Source organism: Saccopteryx bilineata, chromosome 2 (assembly GCF_036850765.1).
Source record: "Saccopteryx bilineata isolate mSacBil1 chromosome 2, mSacBil1_pri_phased_curated, whole genome shotgun sequence".
In the NCBI taxonomy this organism is placed as follows: domain Eukaryota; kingdom Metazoa; phylum Chordata; class Mammalia; order Chiroptera; family Emballonuridae; genus Saccopteryx; species Saccopteryx bilineata.
Window position 1 is genome coordinate 248,169,428 of NC_089491.1, and position 18,186 is coordinate 248,187,613.

The 18,186-nt window shown below is 45.2% G+C and overlaps 1 protein-coding gene across 2 annotated transcripts; it reads left to right on the forward strand.

The window, feature by feature from the left end:
- The first annotated feature begins 335 nt into the window (after positions 1-335).
- Positions 336-16,569, forward strand: UFD1 (ubiquitin recognition factor in ER associated degradation 1). 2 transcript variants are annotated; one of them, XM_066259876.1, is made up of 12 exons: positions 336-572; positions 3,495-3,601; positions 3,996-4,028; positions 5,736-5,857; positions 7,270-7,400; positions 7,873-7,945; positions 10,345-10,413; positions 11,500-11,565; positions 11,810-11,857; positions 12,623-12,711; positions 13,824-13,905; positions 16,446-16,569. In XM_066259876.1, exons 2-12 carry the CDS (start codon positions 3,595-3,597, stop codon positions 16,518-16,520), a joined length of 795 nt encoding a protein of 264 aa, XP_066115973.1. In that variant the 5' UTR covers positions 336-572; positions 3,495-3,594; the 3' UTR covers positions 16,521-16,569. The 2 variants fall into 2 exon arrangements, with proteins under 2 accessions (XP_066115973.1, XP_066115972.1); XM_066259875.1 differs by having other exon boundaries at positions 431-572; positions 3,495-3,627.
- Positions 16,570-18,186: the final 1,617 nt, after the last annotated feature.

Genomic DNA, 18,186 nt, shown 5'->3' on the forward strand with positions numbered 1-18,186 from the left:
TTTATTTTGGTCCGAGAAGCCTATTATTCCTCCCCTTGGAACTCCAGGAAAAAGAAATCATCCACCCTAAATACGTTTATACATCGAATGAAGGCGTCAGTTTATGATTTCAACAGGCTCTTTGTCTACTTCGAAGGTGGACGTGTAGCTTACTTCCGCCCTAGTCCTCCTGAACTGCCGCAAAGGCCAGAAGGTCTACGTGCATTCTGGGTAGTGTAGTCATTAAGGAAAATGGGCCATAGTAAATTCGTCGAGGTGTGGGAACTATCAAAGCGTAATTTAAAGTAATTTTTAAAATTCCTCTAAAGAGGACACAGTTAGAAAAGGTACTTTAGCGTTTATTCCTGGGAAACTTTAGACCTGGCGCCTTTGCTTGGCATTTTCTCTTTTGCAACCAAGCCCTGTCCTCGGCACCTCCCCCGGGGTCTAAAGTCAGGCACTTCCGGTGAGCCTCCCAGAACTTCCGGGCAGAGGCGGTTGCGGCGGTTGTTGTGAGGAGAGCTAGTCGGCAAACTCAGGTCACCAAGTTCCCTGAACTTAGCGGCATCTGTTGTGGCACAGGCGCCATCATGGTGAGCGCGGCGGGGCTGGAGCCGGGAGCTGGAGTCGGGGCCGGGTTTGGGGCCCGGCGGGGCGGACATGGCTGTGGATGGAGGTGCCGAGTCACCCGGACCTGAGTCAGGCCCGTCCGGGAAGCATCAAGCAAGAGCCATACCCCTGAGTACGAACGGTCGCGGGTCATTCCTGATAGTTTGGGATAAAGTTCGCATTTCCTCTCTGTTGGACTTGAGCTCCTTCCATGCTTGTGTCCACTTACGGGTTTCTCAAGTGGTAGTCACGAAACAGGTTTCCATAAACGCCAAATTAGTTGAGAAGTTGTTATGGTGAGGGGCAGAATCAGGGGTTTCCCCGGAAGAATGCATGGGGGACCTCCCTGTGAGCGGGAACACTCCGCTCTTGCCCCAGTTCCCTGAGCTCAACCTCCTGGTCATGCCTGGGTGGTGATCATGCCTTTGGTTATTTAAGCGATTCTGTAAAGATAACAGCGAGTACTGTATGTGTTGGCGCTTTTCCCGTTACACGGGTTTTCTTTAACAACTATAGCCCCTCATTACATTTATCTCATTTAATCCCTACAGTGCCCTTAGAGGCAAGGATGATGATTATCGTTTTAAACATGAGAAAACTAAGATTTAAAGAGGTAGATAGTTTAGGTCACAAAAGTGAGAAGTGGAAATTTGAAATCAAATCTGGCTGGCTGCAACACTCAGTCTAATGAGTACTGCAGCATTGTCTCGGTGTTACCTTTTCATTTTTTAAAAACAAGTTATTAGAGTTTATCCTAAATGTGTCGATGTCCAATCACACTTCTGTTCTCAAGTTTATCCACATAACAGACATTGAATACCTAATATGTGTTAGGCAACGTGCTAGTAGGCATTGGGATTATACAGGAAAGTAGGATTTGGTGTGGAGAGCAACAGGGCGGGGCAGAAAGGTTCCTGGGTGGATTGAAGGCAGACTGATACAGGTTTTAAATGGTTTGCACATTTCCCTCTTTAATATTGCAAAGGGAAGAAATGGCTTAGGTGGGGTGATGTAGTGGGAGGCACTCAGGGAAGCCCCCACTCTACTTCCTTCTTTCACCCAGAAACTTTCATTTGTTAGGCTCTCGCCAAGGTTTTGCTGAACAGAGTTCTACTGGTTAAGAGAGTCAAAGGTTTGAAAACTACTGTGCTAGAACACTGGGAGTGAAGAACCATTTGAGATTTTAAGCAGGAGCATGTTGTACTGTATTTGCATCCTAGGAAGACAGCTGAATCAGCTTGTGAATTTTGGAATTGCGAATAAACTACCTTATCAGTAGATGGCTTTCTATTTAATGTATATTTGGAATCAAGTCAAGAAATATTTGTCTATTTTGAGATTTAAAAAAAATCTTGTGGTTTAAACATCTATCTCAACCATTTTTAAGTGTACAGTCGAGTAAAGTTGACATTGTTGTGTAATGGGTCTGCCGAATGTTTTTATCTTGCGTACTGAAACTGTGGAACCCATTAAACAACTCTCCAGTTCCCCCTCCCCCCACCCCTGGAAACCAACATTCTGCTTTTTGTCTATATGAATTTGACTACTCTAGGGACCTCATTTAAGGGGAATCATAGTGTCTTTTTATGTTGAGCTTATTTCACTTAGCATAATGTCCACAAGGTTTATCCATGTTGTAGCATATGTCAGAATTTCCTTCTTTTTGAGAGCTGAACAATATTCAATTGTATGTATACACATTTTCTTTATCCATTCATTTATCAATGGACATTTCAGTTGTGTCCACCTCTTCACAATTGTGAATAGCACTGCTGTGAACATGGATGTACAAATATCTCTTCAAGACCCCACTTTCAATTCTTTTGGATATATACCCTGTTGTGCTATTATATTCTTTTGTCTTTTTGAAATGTCACAATAATTGCAGTGCTTTAAGAAGACCCCAGGTTGTTGCAATAAAAGCCTGATCGTAATCCACAGCTTTAAGAGCTGGGATCTTACCTTGATGGCACCATGTCTCAGCTTTACTTAACTAACAGGAAGCAGGGTAGCACAACACGAGGTACATTGGAAGGTCACCAGCCCTGACCCTGTGCAGAGCAGGGAAGGTTCCTGGGGAAGGAAAAGGATGGTCATGGAATTGAGGGAAGGGGTGCTAACACTGGGCACCTGCTCTTCCTGCTGCCTGAAATGCTAGTTCCTGTTTTTCTGCTTGGCTCCCTTCCCAGGCATTCCCAATTCTGCAGGGTAGCTTCCTGACCATCCAGGAGCTCTCAGTCTTTTAATCTCTTTTGTTTTTAGAGTATTTATCACCTGAAATGTGGGCATTTTCTTTTGCTTCTTTCCCTTTTATTGAGTGTCAGCTCTTCCAGGGCAGAGCTGGTCCCTGTTTTGTTAGTAAACAGACATCACTGGTGTGATGTTCCCCTAGTGCTTAGATCTGAGCCTAGCAGATAGTGGCCACTCAATAAATAGATATTTTTAAATTAATTAGAAAAAAAGTGTACCAAGCAGAGGAACCAGCCCAGGGTCGGAGACTGGGGAGATGGAAGGTGTAGGTAGGAGATTGTGGGGCCTTCAGTTACCAGTCACTGAAGTATATGGAGGTCCTACCTGGATCACAGGGTGGAGGAGGAGGCTGAAAGAGATTAAGGACAGGCTTAATGTGCCCAGTTATTTTAGTAAGTTCATACCATTTTTAAATTATGAAAACTAGAATGGAAGAACAGATTGGATGGACATGGCGTAAAGGGTGGCATCAGATTTGAGATTCACTGTGCTACCAGGAAGTACATCAGGCAGACCGCTCTGTTCCATCAGGATTTCAGTGCATCTTGTTCTTTGACAACGTTAGCAGCATTAACTACCCTGATATGTTTTCACTTTTGAAGAGGAAAATATACCTTTGTTCTGTTCTAACTCTGACATCTCTTTCCTCCCTCTAGTTTTCTTTCAACATGTTTGACCACCCGATTCCCCGGGTCTTCCAGAACCGCTTTTCCACACAGTACCGTTGCTTCTCCGTGTCCATGCTTGCAGGGCCTAATGACAGGTCAGATGTGGAGAAAGGCGGGAAGAGTATGTGCTTGTTTTTATTTTGAATAGTAACTTTTCTTGTCCTCAGCCTGCAGTGCTTATAGTCTTCAACAGTCCTTATTTTGCATGTGTAACAGTAGCTACTTACAGTGAAAATATTGTTTATCCCAGATTTGGTGGGGTGGGAGGTCCAATTTATGATTAGATTTATGGCTAGTAGCCACTAGGTTCCCCCAAAATAAATTACAGCAAGTAAAACTTTTTATGAAAGATCATTTTTAAATTCTGACTACCATATGAGCATTCTTTAATATTTTTTAAAGATATAATGGAAACTGCACTTTGGCTTTTGTTTTGTCCTTTTAATTTTTATTTTCTAATATTTTTTAATAAAACATTCTTTTCCACAGTAATTATGCCACCGTCAGCCCTCGATCAACTCAGTAAGTATTTTACATGACTTGAAAACTGAGGTAATATAAAGGATGGATGCCATGTCTGCCAGGAATTGTCCCTGGATATGCATGCTGCCCTGGGAGAGTTGAGACCACCACTTGCCCCAGTGTGGTGGCCCTAGGGCCAGTGAATGTTCAGCTCCAGGTCCCTCTTCTGTGAAGGGATCTCCTCTGACCCTGTCCCCCAGTCTCTGATCCCATCAGGACTAAGGGAGGGTTCCAGCACCAGTGCTTGTCACACTGCCTGAGCAGCTGATACTAGTGGCTGTGTTTACTAGGTTTTCTCCTAGAAGATGGTGATTGACTCTCAACAGGATGCTGTGTGGCATGGCCCAGACCTGGGTCCGTAGCTTGGATTGATCTCACAGTTGCCACTTCTGGGCCATCGACCCTGGGCATGTTGCTGAGCCTGCATGCCTTAGTTCCCCATAGATAAAAGTGGTAATGAGCCTGACCATGCAGTGGCGCAGTGGCTAGAGCGTCAGACTGGGATGCGGAGGACCCAGGTTCGAGACCTCGAGGTGGCCAACTTGAGCGCGGGCTCATATGCTTTGAGCAAGGCTCACCAGCTTGAGCCCAAGGTCGCTGGCTCGAGCAAGGGATCACTCAGTCTGCTGTAGCCCCCCTGTCAAGGCACATATGATAAATCAACCAATGAACAACTAAGGAACCGCAATGAAGAATTGATGTTTCTCAACTCTCTCCCTTCCTGTCTGTCTCCCTCTCTCTGACTCTCTCTGTCTCTGCCACAAAAAAAAAGGGGGGGGGCTAATGACAGTACCTGTCTCACTATTCTGGGAAAACTGAGCAAGGGCCAGGCATGTGACAAAAACCATTATTATGTCCATCTCTCGCAGTCCCTGATTACTGGGTTCTGCTTCCCATTGATAGATCCTCCTTTTTGTGTCCCTGGCACTGCTGAGTCAGCATGCCACAATTCTGTTTGCCTGCCTATGGCCCTGTATGTGGCCTCACTCTCAAAGGGGATGTACTGTATCATAACCCTGCTGAAAGCCCACACTGCTGACTGGTGTCAGTCACCCTGTACAGTGTCCCACCCAGCTTCCCCTCCTGAGCACACCCATACCCTGTCCTGTGCCCCAGTCTCACATAATTGTCAGCCATTCCTGAATTGACCAGGCTCTCCTTTCTTTCATACCTTTGATCAGGCTGCTTCCTTTGCCTGGAATTCCCTTCCTGGCCTTCCCATCATGATACCTGGAATCATCCTCCAGGAGTCCTCCTGCCTCCCTCCCCACCCTTCCCACAGTTCCTTGCATCTGGGTGCATTTGTTTTCTTTCTAAGCTTGCTCATTAAAAACCTTTGAAGGTGGCAGTTTTCTGCCTAGCACATGCTTGGCACTTAAATTATTTGCAGATAAATGAGTGAACATGCCACTTTAAAATTGGAATTTCAGAAAATCACAAGTGTAAGCTGCTGCTGAGAACCCAAGTCACTGAAAATTTCCAAGTTCTGTGATCTCACAGGGAATGTGAGGTCTGGTGGGTGGGCAGGCACTGGAGAGCTAAGCACCACATAAGTCCAAGTGCCTGCTCTAGGGTGTGGAGCCACACAAGGCAAGGCTGCATGGAGCCACAGTGGGTCCTTGGGAGGTTGCTTTCTAGCGAGGCATGTTGGGGGAACAGGATTTCTGCCATGCAGAAGCCTGGTCTCATAGCCTCTCTTGTTTTCAGGCCGACTCAACATTACCTACCCCATGCTTTTCAAACTGACCAACAAGAATTCAGACCGCATGACACATTGTGGTGTGCTGGAATTTGTGGCTGATGAGGGTATCTGCTATCTGCCACACTGGGTGAGTGGGGCCATCCCAATCTCAGGAGAGTCTGTGAACCTGTCTCAAAGGTGGGGCCTCTGGCAGGGACCTCCCCTCTGCCCAACACCAGCATATGCAAGTATCTTGCCCCAGGTTCAGAATGAGGGAGGGCATTTGGAATAGCCTTTTCTTTAATGGTTGCTCAAATGGTAGCCAGACAACACAACCATACTATTTACCTGCAATCTTCTGGGTAAGGCTTTTCAAAGATAATAAAGCAGGAGTACTTTTGAAATTGTCTAAATACAGAATTTTAGATTTTTAAATATTTTCTCCCCGTTTTTCGTAGTTTCTCTCCCACATCTGTTGCAGGAGTGCGCATTTACTCTCTTGCCTATAACTGAGTCCTTTTTTAATTTATTGATTTTTAGTGAGAGAGGACGGGGAAGAAAGAGACAGGAACATCAATCTGTCCTGTATGTGCCCTGACCGGGGATCAAACCAGCAGCCTCTGCATTTGGGACAATGCTCTAACCAACTGAGCTATCTCACCAGAGTGTAACTGAGTCTTTTTAAAGCACTTGACTTTATTGCCAGGGAAACAAACCCTCTCTAGAGCACTTAGGCTTTCTCTTAAGCCTACATCCTTCCTGAGTGTGAGGTGGCGCCAGCCTCTCCCCCACGGGAGCCCTCTACTCCATTTCACCTGCTACCTGATCTCTCTTGTAATGTTTCCTAGTCTCGGTCCTATGGGGAGCTCTTATACCTCACAGCCCAGACCCTACTTGCTTTCCTGCTCATTTGCCCTCCCTAGCACTTACCTCTCATTGCCTTACTCTCCTGTGTGTCTGGAGGTCCTTCTGGTTTCAAGACCTTCGCCTTGCTCATCCAGTAGAGCACTGCAGGTGGCTGACGTGTTTTATTTGGCAATGACAACTTCCTGAGGCCACTCTGAATGTGCAGAGACCCCTCCCTGGCCCCTCTATAGAGACAAGAGGAGATAGTGATACTAGAAAACACTACCTCAAAGCTTCTTCTCTAACTCACAGACTTATAGTTTGGGTGGACCCTTGTCTAGGTTCTTAAACCATTTTAGACCAGAAAATAATTGAATCCCTTTTGCTAAGAAACATTACATCCCCTAGGATACCTCTTTAGGCACCATGGAGCTGCAGGCTCACTTCTTGAGCCAATTTTCCAGCTCTTGGCAAGAGTAGGTGGTTGCCTGGGGTTTTGCTGCTGCTGCTGCTGCTAAGTCAGCCCCCATGCACATGCTTCCTGTTAGCCAGTTGGCAGGCTCCATCTCACCTCAGGCTCCCAGGCTTTCTCACGGTGAGATAGCCTAGAACAGGGTCCCAAGGAAGAGACTTTAGCCTGCCCAGTGTATGGGTCAGTGACAGTCCTGCTGGCCACTTAATTTCCAAGTGCCTCATGTAACCTTTTTCCTTTAGATGATGCAGAATTTGCTGCTGGAAGAAGGGGGTCTGGTTCAGGTAGAGAGTGTCAACCTTCAAGTGGCCACATACTCCAAATTTCAGCCTCAGAGCCCTGACTTCTTGGATATCACCAACCCAAAAGCAGTGTATCCTTTTGAAATAAGAAGGGTTCTTCTGGACAGAAGAGGGGTATGTGGGCAGTCTGTAAACAGCGCTTTGGTGAACTTGTGCCTACTTTGGGGAGCACATACTTACTGTGATTGGAGTTGTAATTTTTCATCAACTGAGAATCAACACAGTGCTCCCTGGTAGTAGTGGTATGGGAGTCATTTCCATCTTCAGAGGCTGAGTGGATTGGGTCTAACAACTTGGGTCCTCAGGAGAGGTTGAGGGAAGAGCACTCCTGCAGCATGGCATTTCACATGAGTAATGAAGACAGCATACCACATAAGGCTCTTGTCACAAAGTTCTCACCCGGAAAGGCTGTGTGACCAAGAGATGTGAACCTTGGCTCTTTCTGCCTCAGACTCTCTGATCCTCTCTGGGATGTGCCATTTCACAGTGGTGCATTCTTGGAGCCACAGTTTATATTTGTTCCTTGACAATGTGTGTCTGCAGATTAGAAAATGCATTGAGAAACTTTGCCTGTCTGACCACTGGGGATGTGATTGCCATCAACTACAATGAGAAGGTAAGTGTGTCGGCTGTTGAGCTAGGAGGGTCGGGTGCCAGCTCAGAGCAGGTCGCACCTAATGAGGACCTATGTTGCCATTCTCATATTTGAATGGGGGTTCTGTTTAAGCAGTGTATACCTGATGTTTGCCAAGTAATTGCTGCCTACTCTTTCCTTTATAGAACCTTGCAGTAATCTAATCATTCAGCAACTATTTTTTGGTAATTGATTGATTATATTTATAGGTGAATGAGCTTCACATTGTTATACTTATTAATCACATTTATGTATCACTGTCGCAAGACTGCCAACTGTGCCTCAGTTAGAAAGGCCTGCATTGCACCTAAAATCTGAGATAAGCCCTTTGCTAAGCTGTCAGGACACAGAAATGAGCCATATCAGTGCTATAGTAGATCCGAATTGGAGACTTCCACATTAAACTGGAACTCCTAAAGGGGCCAAAATAGACCCAGAGGTGGATATTGTTCTCATCCCAGGACAAGGAACCAAAATTCTGTTTGGGAAAACCATCCCCGGATTCTTTAAGCCCTCAAGATTGCTATAGATTGAATAAGCACACAGGATCTCATAACTACCAGACACAAAGCAGAGAAAACAAAAGCAGGTTTTTACACTTAAGGAAATCAGTATTGGGGGTTTCCAGGTGCAAATATAAAAGTGTTGTATATAAAATGGTCAAAGAAATTAAAAAGTAGAATTACAAAATTTAGCAAACAAAAAACTTTTAAAAAACCCATAAAGTTTTGAAAACAGTTAAAGAGTTAAGAGCTGACAGCGTTAATGAAATGAAAGTTAAATCTGGAAAAGTGAGTCAATTCTGCACTGAGGCAAGGTGGTGGAACATAAGAAAGCCTGACCAGGCGGTGGCGCAGTGGATAGAGCATTGGACTGGGATGCAGAGGACCCGGGTTCGAGACCCTGTGGTCACCTGATTGAGCGTGGGCTCATCTGGTTTGAGCAAAAAGCCCACCAGCTTGAACCAGGGTTGCTGGCTCCAGCAGGGGGTTGATTGGTCTGCCGAAGGCCCGCGGTCAAGGCACATATGAGAAAGCGATCAATGAACAACTAAGATGTTGCAACGCGCAATTAAAAACTAATGATTGATGCTTCTCATCTCTCTCCGTTCCTGTCTGTCTGTCCCTGTCTATCCCTCTCTCTCTCTGAAAAAAAACAAAAAAAAACACCTCAATTTAAAAAAGAAAGAAAGAAAGATTGAGATACAGGAGATCCTAAGAAAGTCAAGCATGCTCTGTGAAAATTCCTACAGAGAGAATGGAGGAACATGAATATTGTGAAGAGATAATAAGTGAACTTGTTTTATGAATGGCCATCAGCCCATAGTTACAGAAGTATATAAATCAAATAGGGCAAATTACAAATAACAAATACTAAATACTGAGAGGTGAACAAAGAAAATACAGTACTTCCAGAAGAAAAACAAATAGAGGGCCTTCAAATAGCAACCATTATAGCAAAGAAGAGCAGATGCTGAGAGAAATTAACTCACCAAACCTGTAAAGAATGAGGGCAACTACAAGACTTGCAACCAGGGGAGCAGGGGGTAGTGATGGCTTATCCCAGCCTAATCCCCTGAAACTGTCTCCAAAGCCCCCTTTTCTCTGACTTCCCAGTGAGCTAAAAGCCCCACCTTGGCTCACTTCTGTCACTGTGACTTTTACTTCTCAGTGAGTCCATGCAACTCCACGTGACTCACTTCTTTCCTGTAACGTTCTGGAGAGCCAAAGCAGCACCACCTCATCTCTCTCCTATTCCTTCTTCTATCCTAAGCCCACACTTTCACTTCTCCAGCTTTAATAAATATACTATCAAAAATATTTTTTTAAAGGGGGGGGAGGGAAAAGTTTAAATATTTTAATGTAAACAAAACCTGAGTTTATTTAACAGTGGAATTTCAAAAGTGTATACTTTAGGCCCTGGCTGGGCCTTTAGTTGGTTAGAGCATTGTCCCAACACACCAAGGTTGTGGGTTCAATCCCTGGTCAGGACACGTACAAGAATCAATCAATGTATTTATGGGTAAGTATAGCAATGACTCTATGTTTCTCTCTCTCTCTCTGCATATTAAAGCTAATAACTTAGAAAAAAATCCTAGGAGTGTTTTTTCTGGGATAAGGTTTATGAGTGTCTTGCAGTTTGATGCATAATTCACTTGTCTGATTTGAAGTACTTTTTGGGAATAGTGTCTGTTGAGTGATGAGCAGGCATCGAGGCAGTCCACCCCCATAGCTTTATTGTTGCTGTGGAGTGGCTGAGGAAGGAGTCATGGAGGATGATGTGTCTGCAAGAGCCTGGTAGGGAGTCACAGTAACGTGAATGGTGATGGCTCTCAGTGCTGCCCTGAAATTGTCCAACTGTTTTCTGTGTTCTTCCCATAGATCTATGAACTGCGGGTGATGGAGACCAAGCCTGACAAGGCTGTGTCCATTATTGAGTGTGACATGAATGTGAGTGAGTGGCTTTACTGCTTACAGTGCATTCGGGACTAGGGGAGATGGGCATTTGGTAGCCCCTGCAGGCCATTGCCCCAGGAGGGTGTCACTGTCACATAGCCCCAGGACTATTTGGGTGAGAGAGGAGGAAAATGCTGTCAGTACATGATGAGGAGACCACTGACCTTGGATCCTTCATGGGCCAGTGGAGGTGGCAGAGCTGCCTCTGGTTTTGACATGGCTGAATCCACGTACCAAGCCACGTGTTTTATTCCCTGTGCTCCTGCTGTGCCATCTGCTTCTCTCAGCCACCCTCTTTAATGCTCCATGGACTTCTGCAGGGATTGGGCCTCTGGGTACCTGTACACTCACATATCTGCCATTTTGTCAGTTGTGTTACCACTTTCTCTTGGAATTCTCCTAACAAATCTGTAAGGCAAACACAATTTTTTCTTCTTTTTAAAATTCTAAGGAATGAATCTTCTTGGAAGCTAGAAACTCAGTTGAAAAAAAAAAGCTAAGGACAGCTACTCAGCTCCTGAGTAGGAACTTTTGGGACACACAACAGCCTGATGGCTTTCCAGAGAATGATGCTGAGCAAAAAGGCCAATCCCAAATGATTACACACTGGTTCCATTTTTATAACATTCTTGAAATGACAACACTTTAGTAAGGGAGGACAGAATGGTGGTTGCAAGGGGCTCTGGGTGGTAGTGAAGGGCGCCAGCAGGGGTGTGGGTGTGGATATGGAAGGCCGACCTGAAGAGATCCTATGGTGTTGGGACTGTTCAGTATCTTGACTGTGGGCAGGGATGCATGGACCTGTACTGCTGATAAGCTTGTGAGGACTCCCACACAGTGAGTTCTTGTAAAACAGGAATTCTGAATAATGTAGATGTTGATATCCTGGTGGTGACACTATACTATAATTTTATAAACTGTCACCACTGGGAAAGCTGGGCCAAGTGTATAGGGCATCTTTCTGTGTTATTTCTTAAAACTGTATATCAGTCTACAGTTGTCCCAATTACAAACAGAAAAGCTAAGGAAGCCTAAGTGCTATCATGTCTCACAATTTTACTTTTCACCTTGGGAACACAGGTGGATTTTGATGCTCCGCTGGGCTACAAAGAACCCGAAAGACAAGTCCAGCATGAGGAGTCAGCTGTAAGTTGTTTCTCCCTCCCCAACCTGGCAGGCTTGGCCTCTTTGGTAATGGTCTTTGGGAGTGTGTCCTGATCTGTCCTGACTGCCAGCCCATGTTTGGCCTCTGTTAGTGCCAATGCAGCCATATTCCCTGGGAATATCCTAGCTGTTCATATGCAGAGACAGCAATATAAATAAGGGGCCCAGTAGAAAAGTGGGAGTGTCCCTGCTGAGAAGCTTATCTTCCACTTTTCTGTCCCGTCAGGAAGGCGAAACTGACCATAGTGGCTATGCTGGAGAGCTGGGCTTCCGTGTAAGTACCAAGCCACGTGTTTTATCCCCTGTGCTTCTGCTGTGCCTGCCATCTGCTTCTCTCAGCCACCCTCTTTAATGCTCCGTGGACCTCTGCAGGGATTGGGCCTTTGGGTATCTGTACTCTCACATATCTGACATTTTGTCAGTTGTGTTACCACTTTCTCTTGGAATCCTCCTAACAAATCTGTAAGGCAAATAGAACTTTTTCTTCTTTTTAAAATTCTAACCTACCAAATTGAAATAGTACAGTAGACACACACATACACCCTTCACTTAGACTCACCAATGTGACTACATTTGCTTTATCTCTAAGAATATGTTGTCTCTCTCTTTTTGTCTGCACTGTTTGAAAGTAAATTGCAACATGACCCTGGGGAAAAAGTGGAGATGGCTAGTGTGAGGTCACTAGAGCACTGGAGACAGCAGAGAAGGCAGGACTAGAAGCTGAGCTGTGGGATAGTTGCAGCAGAGGACTAAATCCACCCACAGGGCCCTAGGATGGGTTGTCCTGTAGAGGCCAGGGCCAGACTTTTCAACCTGTAATTGGCTACTGGCTGCTCTTGGGCCAAGAGGCTCCCTTCAGCTCACAGGCTAAGCAGAGAATTCTTGGCTGCCCATACTTCAGCAGCTGGGGAGTGAGGGCTTCATTGCTGAGGAGACTGGGTGGTTCCCCCAGCACATATCCTGCAGCAGTCTCAGCAAAGAGCATTTGCTTATTCTTTTGGGGTTCAGGACACATACACTCTCCTGCTTCTCTGTCTAGGCCTTCTCTGGCTCCGGGAATAGACTGGATGGGAAGAAGAAGGGTGTAGAGCCCAGCCCCTCACCAATCAAGCCTGGAGACATTAAAAGGTGGGTCTACCCTGTCTCGGTTCTAGCCTGATGCTATCATCTAGGGAGGGTCTGTGCCAGACTTCTGGGGTGGGCAGCCTGTCTCTAGCTCTGGAGACAAAGCCAGACCAAATTGACTAGCAGGATGGATGAATCCCTACACCAACCCCCTACCCACTCTCCCTGGGGGACTGGAACATGACGGGGGTTGGTGTGTGTTTCCCAGTGGAAGTGTATCAGTATCATCCCCCCTAGTCCAGGACCACCGCAGTTTAGCCTCCACAAGTGGCCCCTCATCAGATCTCTCTCCCACTTAAAACTCTTCTGGTTCCTATCTAGTAATCTAATTTTCTGTTTTGTGACTTCATCAAGCCACTGTATCTCTGCTTCCCTCAAACAGGAAGCAGGAGCTGCCTCACTGGGGTGTGTTTCTATTGTTTGGCCCAGGGACTCAAAGCAGATTCCTTGCTCTGGTGGCTGTCACACTGGTGCCAGAGATGAGATACATCACCTGTCATATGTCACTTGTCGACTATGTGTTAGAGCGGGTAAAAAAAAAATCATGGTTTTTTTACCTGCTCTCTGAAGGAATGAAAAGAGTGTAGTGCAAGTGTATCCCTTCCAGGGTGATCCATGAGGCTAGAGGACAGATTTGATCAGAGCCTCCCAATCTTCCAGGTGACCCCTCACTGCAGGCCAGACCCCAAGTCTGAAGGCCCCTGACTCTCTCATGGAGGGATGCTGGGAAGTATTGGAGGGATGGCCCAAGGCCGGGGTGGAGTATATACATATACCCCAGAATGAGAATCACCAAGAGGACACTCGTCTTCTCTTTGGCTTGCCTTCCTCTTGATCAGCGGTTCTCAACCTGTGGGTCGCGACCCTGGCGGGGGTCAAACAACCAAAACACAGGGGTCGCCTAAAGCCATCGGAAATACATATTTTATTTAAAAATGTATTGTATAATAAATATGTATTTTCCGATGGCTTTAGGCGACCCCTGTGTTTTGGTCGTTTGACCCCTGCCGGGGTCACAATCCACAGGTTGAGAACTGCTGCTCTTGATGGTCAACAGTGAATTTGAGTCCTATTTCTCCTGGAACTAACATTTCCCCTTTCTATCTTCCTTACAGAGGAATTCCCAATTATGAATTTAAACTTGGTAAGATCACTTTCATCAGAAATTCACGTCCACTGGTCAAAAAGGTTGAAGAGGTGAGTGTATTTAATGGATGATAAATTTTACTTTCTAATGATGGCTGGAGGAGTTCTTTCTTGATCAGCACAATACCAGTTCACAGAGACCTTACCAGGTGTCAGGCTCATGCTTTATACTTAATTATATAATCCCTGGGACTGTCCCATGAGGCAGCTGCTGTGAGCGAGAAGGTGCATGGCAGTCAGGATGCCCAGGGCCTGGGTGCAGAGTTCCCAACAGCTTCATGGCTGCCTCAGTGCCACCACTCTCCATAAACAGCCTCCACCAAGACCTGATGAGAGTGGCCTCCCTCATCCCTGAAGTTCTCATGTGACAGAAAGGGATGGGTGCAGGTAGGGACAGGAGGTTTTGGCAAAGAGGAGATTCCACCTATGGGCACTTCCAGGTGCTGGAAACTGGCTCAGAAAATCCAGCACATGCAGGTGCAGGTCGCTTGCTTCACCCAGCAGCTGTGGCTGTATGTACTGTGTATTCTAGAACACCAACACTTTCCTGGTTCCTTTTCTCACAGGTTCAGTCTCAGGTAATAGGGGTAGCAGAGGGAAAATGTGACTGTGACTCTGACTGTGAACCTATTCAGGGTGGGCTGTCAGATGGGACCAGTCACTAGCTATGGGCCCCTCTGACAACTGAACATCTCACTTGTAGCCTTTATGTGGTTGGGGATAGAGACCACAATGCTGGCTGCATACCCCAGCCCCACTCACAGCTACTCCTAGGCTTAATATTCTCAACATAGCCTGACCAGGCGGTGGCACAGTGGATAGGGCATCGGACTGGGATGCAGAGGACCCAGGTTCTAGAACCCGAGGTCGCCAGCTTGAGCACAGGCTCATCTGGTTTGAGCAAAGCTCACCAGCTTGGATCCAAGGTCGCTGGCTCGAGCAAAAGGTTATTTGTTCTGCTGAAGGCCCACGGTAAAGGCACATATGAGAAAGCAATCAATGAACAACTAAGGTATCACAACGAAAAACTAATGATTGATGCTTCTCATCTCTCTCCGTTCCTGTCTCTATCCCTCTCTGACTCTCTCTCTGTCACTGTAAAAAAAAAAAAAAAAAAAATTCTCCACACAGTGTTGGGAACCTCCCAGGCTCAGAGGAACAAATGTAGTCCCCAGTCATACCTCACCCTCTGAGTTCTCCTTGAGGCCCCGTCCAGGCCTTTGCCATCTTGCTGACTCAAGTCTAGAGGCCTCTCACCTGACCAGGCAGTGGCGCAGTAGATAGAGCGTTAGACTGGGATGCAGAGGACCCATGTTCAAAACCCTGAGGTCGCTGGCTTGAGCAAGGGGTCACTCAGTCTGTTGTACCACCCCCAGTCAAGGAACATGTGAGAAAGCAATCAAAGAATAATTAAGATGCCGTAACGAAAAATTAATGCTTCTCATCTCTCTCCTTTCCTGTCTGTCCCTATCACTCTTTCTCTGACTCTCTGTCACACACACACACAAAAAAAAAGCCTAGAGGCCTCTCAGGGCTGACTTGTGACACAACTGTGTTGTGGAACTCAGAATCTTCATCTTCATCTTCTATAGATAATGCCTCTAACAATACAAACATGAAAGATACTTGCTGTTTCTGAGGGTTCCGAAAAAATAAGCCCTCTTTCTGCTGGCAGGAGAAGAGCTTACTGAGGAATTCAACTTCTAGGAATTATTAGAGCTGTGTACAAACACATTAAGCTGCTCACCACAGTAATTTAAAATACTACAAACCTGAAAGTATCCGATGGTAGAAGACTACGTCTTCCATGTGATGGAATTCTCTGTAGGCTTTAGAATGTACTAGATAAGAAACTGACTGCCTGACCAGGTTGTGGCGCAGTGGATAGAGCATTGGACTGGGATGCAGAGGACCCAGGTTCGAAACCCCGAGGTCACCAGCTTGAGTGCAGGCTTACCAGCTTGAGTGTGCGGTCACTGGCTTGAGCATGGGATCATAGACATGACCCTGTGGTCGCTGGCTTGAGCCCAAGGTTGCTGTTTTGGGCAAGAAGTCACTCGCTCTGCTGGAGCCCCCTGGTCAAGGCACCTATGAGAAAGCAATCAAAGAACAATTAAGGAGCCACAACAAAGAGTTGATGTTTCTCATCTCTCCCCCCTTCCTGTCTGTCCCTATCTGTCCCTCTTTCTGTCTCTCTGGCTCTCACTTTAAAAAAAAGAAAAGAAATTCATTGATTTGAGACTTAGGAATGAAGTATGAAAATAGTTTACATAAGCATGTACAGAAAAGTGACTAGAAATGTAACTTGGGGGTGGTAGAGTTATAGGTGATTTTTATACTTTTTATATTGAAAATGTGATGCTTCTGCAAAAGGATACATTCAACCTAAGAAAGGCTATGGTAGGCACATAGTTGTGATTGTGTGGTTATGTTTCCAATTCAATTGATTATGATTTGTATCTATATTTCAAAGACATTTTTATATAAATAATATAGTAAGGAAAATGGGTGGATGGTATGTGAGTCAACAGAATAAAACATTTTCTATAAATCTCCAAGAAGTTTCTGAAAAGACTTTTATCTTCCCACAGGATGAAGCTGGAGGCAGATTCGTTGCTTTCTCTGGAGAAGGCCAGTCATTGCGTAAAAAGGGAAGAAAGCCATAAGCTGAGACTATTAGCTGATTGGAAAATAAAACAATCAATTGCAACGTAATGGCTTTTAGTTACTGGCTCTGACAGGGATGAGACTAAGGGAGAGGATGCTCTGTCACTTTAGGTTTGTTTATAGAGTTACCTAAGAATTGTTGAGTTTAACCTGGAAGTGGAACAGGACTTTGAGGTTGTGTACTTTAATTGTGGAAAGAGAAAGCTGTCTCTGAGGTCGCTGAGGCAGCCTCCTGGCTAGTTCTTACTTTGCGCCCTTGGAAGCACTACCACTGTCTCAGCAGAAGCACAGTTCCCCAGCTCCTAATAAAAACCAATGGAGGGGATTGAATTGCTCTAATTTGTGGTGTTCTTTCTCCTTTTTATTATCCTTTCTTTCTGTGAATCTATTAGTTAGACATTGCCTTTGGCCTAGTAGAAAAGTGGTTTAAATAGATTTGTGCTGTATAAATAGTGGTTATTCCATTACTCAGGCTGCAATTTAAATGTTTGAGGATGGGTATTTCTATTTTTATTTTACTTTTTAGTTCCAAAAATAACCATTCTCACAAGGAAAACCTGATTTGAAAGCATTTCTACTTTTAGATTTCATTTGGAAATAACTCATTGAATCTGTTATATGGGAGGAGGTACTTCATAGTGAAGCACAAAAGTGAACATGAGAATAAATAGAAGCTCAAGATACTGTAGCAGGAATTAGCTGCAAATGGAGGATAACAGAAAGCCAGACAACTTGATGGAGGAAGAAGGATTTATTAGTATCCAGCAGAGCATTTGGGGTTAGTAGCACCAAAAACAACAAGCTCCCCAAAGTTAGTTTTTCTGAGTCTAATACACCTTTACAGCTTTAGTTTTCACATGACAAATGCCTGATTTCTTTGACTTTGCAACCATACATGACTTTTGTGTCTCTGGGTGGGGAGGTGGTTTTGACTCTGTCCTTGACTATTCACATAATCCATTCTTACTGGTGCTGCAAGTTTACATGTATTTCAGGAAACAAATAAGGACCACAGCTGTGGTTTGCTACTTTTTAAACTTTTTCAACCACCCTTCCTCCCTCAGTCTGAAACACTGGCGTGAGCATAAAATCACAGACATTGCAGGCCCCCCTCTCCTGCATTCTTCTGGTTTCTCCTCTCATTATAGTCCTCTTTTGCTTTCCCTGTTCCCCACTACCAGTGTAATGTATTAAATTATTCAAGGTGCTGCTGGCCTTGTTTTGTTTTGTATTGGTCTCAGATCTTCACTTTCTAGAACATGAGATCTTTGATATGTTAATCCAATTATTTTAATCTCTTTTCCCTTGAAAATAATTCTAAATCAAGAATTTCAAATAAAAACAGGGAATGACTACAACCTGGATTGCCTCTAAATGTCTGATTTGGTGCCAACACAGTGATGGTTGGGCCACTGGAGGAAGGCCTGCTTGCAGGTGCCCCTCATTCCATCTTGCTGTTAGAAAAGAGCTCCTCTGCCCTAGCTGAGTAGCTCAATGGTTGTCATCCTGATACACCAAGGTTGTGGGTTCAGTCCCTGGTCAGGGTAGATATAAGAAAAAACTACTGGAATGCTGAGGTCACCGGTTCAAAACCCTGTGCTTGCCTGGTCAAGGCATATATGGGAGTTGATGCTTCCTGCTCCTCCCCCCTTTCTCTCTCTCTCT

What these genes read in the sequence shown, in the direction of transcription:
- UFD1 (XM_066259875.1), top strand. An exon ending in TCTGCTATCTGCCACACTGG is followed by an intron (nt 5,858 to 7,269) that starts GTGAGTGGGGCC and finishes TTTTTCCTTTAG; the next exon opens with ATGATGCAGAATTTGCTGCT. An exon ending in TCCAGCATGAGGAGTCAGCT is followed by an intron (nt 11,566 to 11,809) that starts GTAAGTTGTTTC and finishes CTGTCCCGTCAG; the next exon opens with GAAGGCGAAACTGACCATAG.